Source organism: Pezoporus wallicus, unplaced genomic scaffold (assembly GCF_028554395.1).
Source record: "Pezoporus wallicus isolate ANWC-B61680 ecotype Strahan unplaced genomic scaffold, APGP_CSIRO_Pwel_v1 contig_14334, whole genome shotgun sequence".
Taxonomy (NCBI): Eukaryota; Metazoa; Chordata; class Aves; order Psittaciformes; family Psittacidae; genus Pezoporus; species Pezoporus wallicus.
The window spans coordinates 1-5967 of record NW_026641285.1 but is presented as its reverse complement, the minus strand read 5'-3'; the positions used below and the strand labels follow the sequence as shown (position 1 = coordinate 5967).

General features: G+C 53.2%; 1 protein-coding gene across 1 annotated transcript; it reads left to right on the top strand.

Moving 5' to 3' along the window:
- The first annotated feature begins 202 nt into the window (after positions 1-202).
- On the top strand, positions 203-3626 carry LOC130606456 (alpha-soluble NSF attachment protein). Its single transcript, XM_057422811.1, has 5 exons — positions 203-286; positions 385-501; positions 2250-2296; positions 2376-2453; positions 3549-3626. Exons 1-5 carry the CDS (start codon positions 259-261, stop codon positions 3606-3608), a joined length of 330 nt encoding a protein of 109 aa, XP_057278794.1. The 5' UTR covers positions 203-258; the 3' UTR covers positions 3609-3626.
- The last annotated feature ends 2341 nt before the right edge of the window (positions 3627-5967 follow it).

The window sequence follows — 5967 nt, the reverse complement described above, 5'->3', positions numbered from 1 at the left end:
CCCATCCCCCCCACCCCATCCCATCCCCCCCCATTCCGCCCATCCCACCCTATCTCTCCCATCCCTCCTATCCCCACCCCATTCCCCCCCCCATCCCCATCCCCGCGATCCCCACCCCTCCCATTCCCACCCCATCCCCCCCTCCCCATCCCCCCCACATCCCCATTCCCCCCCCATCCCCCCCCATTCCGCCCATCCCACCCCAGGGGCAATTCCCGGATTGAGGAAGCCTGCGACACCTATTCCCGCGCCGCCAACATGTTCAAGATGGCCAAGAACTGGAGCGGTGCGTCGGCATTCCCACCCCTTCCCCCCCCCCATTCCCAATGGGAATTCCCATCGGGAATAACCCCCCCTTCCCCCTTATTCCCCACGGAATTCCAGCCGCCGGGAATGCCTTCTGCCAAGCGGCCCAGCTCCACCTGCAGCTGCAGAGCAAGCACGACGCCGCCACCAGCTTCGTGGATGCTGGGAATGCCTTCAAGAAGGCGGATCCGCAGGGTAAAAAACTGGGAATGCCGTGCCATTCCCAGCCATGGATCCAATGGGATTGACCCCCTAAATGGGGGGGGGGGGAATGGAGCTCTATGGGGAGCAGGTGGTGGGAGCTGTGGGGGGTTGGGGTTGGGATTCCGGCTTGAATCCAATGGGATTGGCTCCCAAGGGGGGGGGGAGCAGCTGTTGGGATGGAGGCATGCCAATGGGATGGAGGCGTGCCAATGGGATGGAGGTGTTCCAATGGGATGGAGGTGTTCCAATGGGATGGAGGTGTTCCAATGGGATGAAGTCATCCCGATGGGATAGAGTTGTTCCCATTGGATGGAGGCATTCCAATGGGATGGAGGCGTTCCAATGGGATGGAGGTGTTCCAATGGGATGAAGTCATCCCGATGGGATAGAGTTCTTCCCATTGGATGGAGGCATTCCAATGGGATGGAGGCGTTCCAATGGGATAGAGCCTTTCCAATGGGATGGAGACATTCCAATGGGATGGCGGTGTTCCAATGGGATAGAGGCGTTCCGATTGGATGGAGTCATTCCAATGGGATAGAGTCTTTCCAATGGGATGAAGTCATCCCAATGGGATAGAGCCATTCCAATTGGATGAAGTCATTCCAATGGGATGGCGGCATTCCAATTGGATGGAGGCATTCCAATGGGATGGAGACATTCCGATTGGATGGAGACATTCCAATGGGATGGAGGCGTTCCAAAGGGATAAAGTCATTCCAAGGGGATGGAGCCATTCCAATTGGATGGAGTCATCCCAATGGGATGAAGTCATTCCAAGCAGATGGAGCCATTCCGATTGGATGGAGCCCTTCCAATGGGATGCAGTCATTCCAAGGGGTTGGAGCCATTCCAATGGGACGGAGCTGTTCCAATGGGATGGAGCCGTTCCGATTGGATGAACGTGCAGCCTCTTGGGATGAGCATTCCCAACAGGACCCGGGGAGGGATGAGGAATCATGGAATGCTTTGGGATGAAGCCGCTCCGCATCCAGCCCTTTCCAATGGGATCCCATTGGATGCCAGCAGGGCTGGAGCATCCCTGGCTTCTCCATTCATCCCAGTGTCCCATAGGGAAGGACTTCCCAAGCTCCCATCCATCCTTTCCCACCTGGAAGCTCCTTCTCATCCCAACATTCCATGCCCATTCCAAAGCCCTTTTCCTGGTCTTTTCCCCCATTCCCTTCCTTCCTTTCCCTTGTACCCCCCCAATGGAATTCCAGAAGTCAGGAAGCTCGTCCTCATCCCAACATTCCAAAGCCCCCATTCCCTTCCCTTGTACCCCCCAATGGAATTCCAGAAGTCGGGAAGCTCGTCCTCATCCCAACATTCCAAAGCCCCCATTCCCTTCCCTTGTACCCCCCAATGGAATTCCAGAAGTCGGGAAGCTCGTCCTCATCCCAACATTCCAAAGCCCCCATTCCCTTCCCTTGTACCCACCAATGGAATTCCAGAAGTCGGGAAGCTCGTCCTCATCCCAACATTCCAAAGCCCCCATTCCCTTCCCTTGTAACCCCCAATGGAATTCCAGAAGTTGGGAAGCTCGTCCTCATCCCAGCATTCCAAAGCCCCCATTCCTTTCCCTTGTACCCCCCCAATGGAATTCCAGAAGTCGGGAAGCTCGTCCTCATCCCAACATTCCAAAGCCCCCATTCCTTTCCCTTGTACCCCCCCAATGGAATTCCAGAAGTCGGGATACGGGATGCAATCCATTGGGATGCTCTCTTTACCCCTTCTAGAGGCCATCAACTGCTTGCTGCGCGCCATTGAGATCTACACGGACATGGTGAGTGCTGGATCCGGATCCCCTGGGAATACCGGATCCCATGGGAATGCCGGCATTCCCGCTATCCCACCGCTTCCAGGGCCGCTTCACCATCGCCGCCAAGCACCACGTCTCCATCGCCGAGCTCTACGAGACGGAGCTGGTGGAGGTTGAGAAAGTAAGGGAAAAGTTGGGAATGCCGCGGGATGCTCCCGGAATTCCAGGGGGGGAAGCAGCCAGGAATTCCCAGTTTGGGGCCGCTTCCAAAGGGGGCGGTTTGGGATTGGAATTCCGGCTCCTGGGTCCCGGTGTTCCCAGAGGAGCTGCTGGGAGAGCTGGGGCTGGGGTTTGTCCTTAGGGAATAACGTTGGGAATTGCCCGTAGGGAATAGCATTGGGATTTATCCTTAGGGAATAACCTTGGGAATTGCCCTTGTGGAATAACATTGGGATTTATCCTTAGGGAATAACATTGGGAATTGCCCTTGTGGAATACCATTGGGATTTATCCTTAGGGAATAACATTGGGAATTACCCTTGTGGAATAACATTGGGATTTATCCTTAGGGAGTAGCATTGGGAATTTTCCTTAGGGAATAACACTGGGGTTTATCCTTAGTGAATAACATTGGGAATTGTCCTTGGGGAATAACATTGGGATTTATCCTTAGGGAATAACATTGGGAATTGCCCTTGTGGAATAACATTGGGATTTATCCTTAGGGATTAACATTGGGAATTACCCTTATGGAATAACATTGGGATTTATCCATAGGGAATAGCATTGGGATTTATCCTTAGGGAATAACATTGGGAATTGCCCTTAGGGAATAGCATTGGGAATTGCCCGTAGGGATTAAATGTTGGGATTTATCCTTAGGGAATAACATTGGGATTTATCCTTAGTGAATAACATTGGGAATTGCCCTTGGGGAATAACATTGGGATTTATCCTTAGGGAATAACATTGGGATTTATTCTTAGGGAATAACATTGGGAATTGCCCGTAGGGAATAACATTGGGATTTATCCTTAGGGAATAACACTGGGAATTGCCCGTAGGGAATAACATTGGGGATTATCCTTAGGGAATAACACTGGGAATTGCCCTTAGGGAATAACATTGGGAATTGCCCTTAGGGATTCCCAATAGGAGTTGCCCTTAAGAGTTCCCGGTTGGGACTGATCCCGATGGAATTCCCTTGGGATCCCAGCGGCGGCTCCCTCCCCATTCCCGCCTGGGAATCCTCCAGCCCTTCCCGTGCTTTCCCCAGGCCATCGCCCACTACGAGCAGGCGGCCGATTACTACCGGGGCGAGGAATCCAACAGGTAGGAATTGCGGGAATGCCGCAGCCCGGCGCCGTTCCCGACGCCATTCCCGACACCATTCCCGATTTCATTCCCAATGGGATTCCCGACACCATTCCGATGCCATTCCCAACGCCATTCCCAATGGGATTCCCGACACCATTCCGATGCCATTCCCAACGCCATTCCCAATGGGATTCCCGGCACCATTCCGATGCCATTCCCAACGCCATTCCCAATGGGATTCCCGGCACCATTCCGATGCCATTCCCAACATCATTCCCGGTGCCATTCCCGACTTCATTCCCAATGGGATTCCCGATGCGATTCCTGACACCATCCCCAACTTGATTCCCGACACAATTCCCGACGCCATTCCCGACTTCAATCCCAACGGGATTCCCGACGCCATTCCCAACTTCATTCCCAATGGGATTCCCGACACCATTCCGATGCCATTCCCAATGCCATTCCCAATGGGATTCCCGGCACCATTCCGATGCCATTCCCAACATCATTCCCGGTGCCATTCCCGACTTCATTCCCAATGGGATTCCCGACGCCATTCCTGATGGGATTCCCCATGCGATTCCTGACGCCATTCCCAACTTGATTCCCGACACAATTCCCAACGCCATTCCCGACTTCAATCCCAACGGGATTCCCGACGCCATTCCTGATGGGATTCCCTATGCGATTCCTGATGCCATTCCCAACTTGATTCCCAGCTTCATTCCCGACGCCATTCCCAATGTGATTCCCAACTTGATTCACAATGGGAATCCCGATATCATTCCCGACACCATTCCCAATGCGATTCCCGACACAATTCCGATGCCGTTCCCGACGCCATTCCTGATGGGATTCCCTATGCGATTCCTGACACCATTCCCAACTTGATTCCCAACTTCATTCCCGACGCCATTCCTGACGCCATTCCCAACTTCATTCCCAACGGGATTCCTGACGCCATTCCTGATGGGTTTCCCAATGCGATTCCTGACACCATTCCCACCTTGATTCCCAACTTCATTCCCGACACCATTCCCAACGCCATTCCGATGCCATTCCCAACTTCATTCCCGACTTGATTCCCAATGTGATTCCCAACTTGATTCACAATGGGAATCCCGATGTCATTCCTGATGTCATTCCCAACCCCATTCCCAATGCTATTCCCAACGCGATTCGCGACACGATTCCCAGCACCATTCCTGACTTGATTCCCGACTTGATTCCCAACGCAGTTCCTGACGCCATTCCCAACTCAATTCCCAATGCCATTCCTGACGCCGTTCCTGACTCAATTCCCAATGCCATTCCCGGTGCGGTTCCCAACTCAATTCCCGACACCATTCCTGACGCTATTCCCAACGTGATTGTCGACGCGATTCCCGATGCTGTTCCCAGCGCCATTCCCTACTTAATTCCCAACACCATTCCCAATGCCATTCCCAAAGCGATCCTGACACGATTCCCGACTCAATCCCAATGCCATTCCTGACGGGATTCCCGACACAATTCCTGACACAATCCCAGTGCCATTCCCGATGCCATTCCTGACGTGATTCCCAACGCCGTTCCTGACAGGATTCCCAACACAATTCCCAATGCCATTCCCAACATGATTCCCGACTCAATTCCTGATGCCATTCCCAACACCATTCCTGACATGATTATCAACTCGATTCCCAACTTCATTCCCAATGTGATTCCCAATGCGATTCCCGACACTGTTCCCAGCTCCATTCCCTACTTGATTCCCAATGCCATTCCCGACACCATTCCCAAAGCGATCCCGAAACAATTCCCGATGCAATCCCAATGCCATTCCGGACGGGATTCTTGATGCCATTCCCAACGTCATTCCCAATGCCATTCCCAAAGCGATCCCGACATGATTCCCGATGCAATTCCCAATGCCATTCCCAATGGGATTCCCAATGCCATTCCCAATGCCATTCACAACGTCATTCCCGACACCATTCCCAATGCCATTCCCGACACCATTCCCAATGCCATTCACAAAGCGATCCCGACATGATTCCCGATGCAATTCCCAATGCAATCCCAACACCATTCCCGACGGGATTCCTGACAAACAAGCTCCCTTTTTGGGGGGTTGGGAATTGCTGCTCTCGTGGCTTTCCCCTGGGATGCTGCCCTGGGAACGGGCTGGCGGCATTCCAGAGGGAGGGAATCTGTCCCCCCATTGTGGAATATGGGGGGGGGGAGTGGGAGGGTCCCAATGGGGCAATGTGGGGTTCCTGATGGGGAGTGGTATTCCCAGCATTCCTGGTATCCCAGTATTCCTATCATTCCTGTCATTCCCATCATCCCTGCTATTCCCAGTATTCCCAGCATCCCTGCTATTCCCATAATTC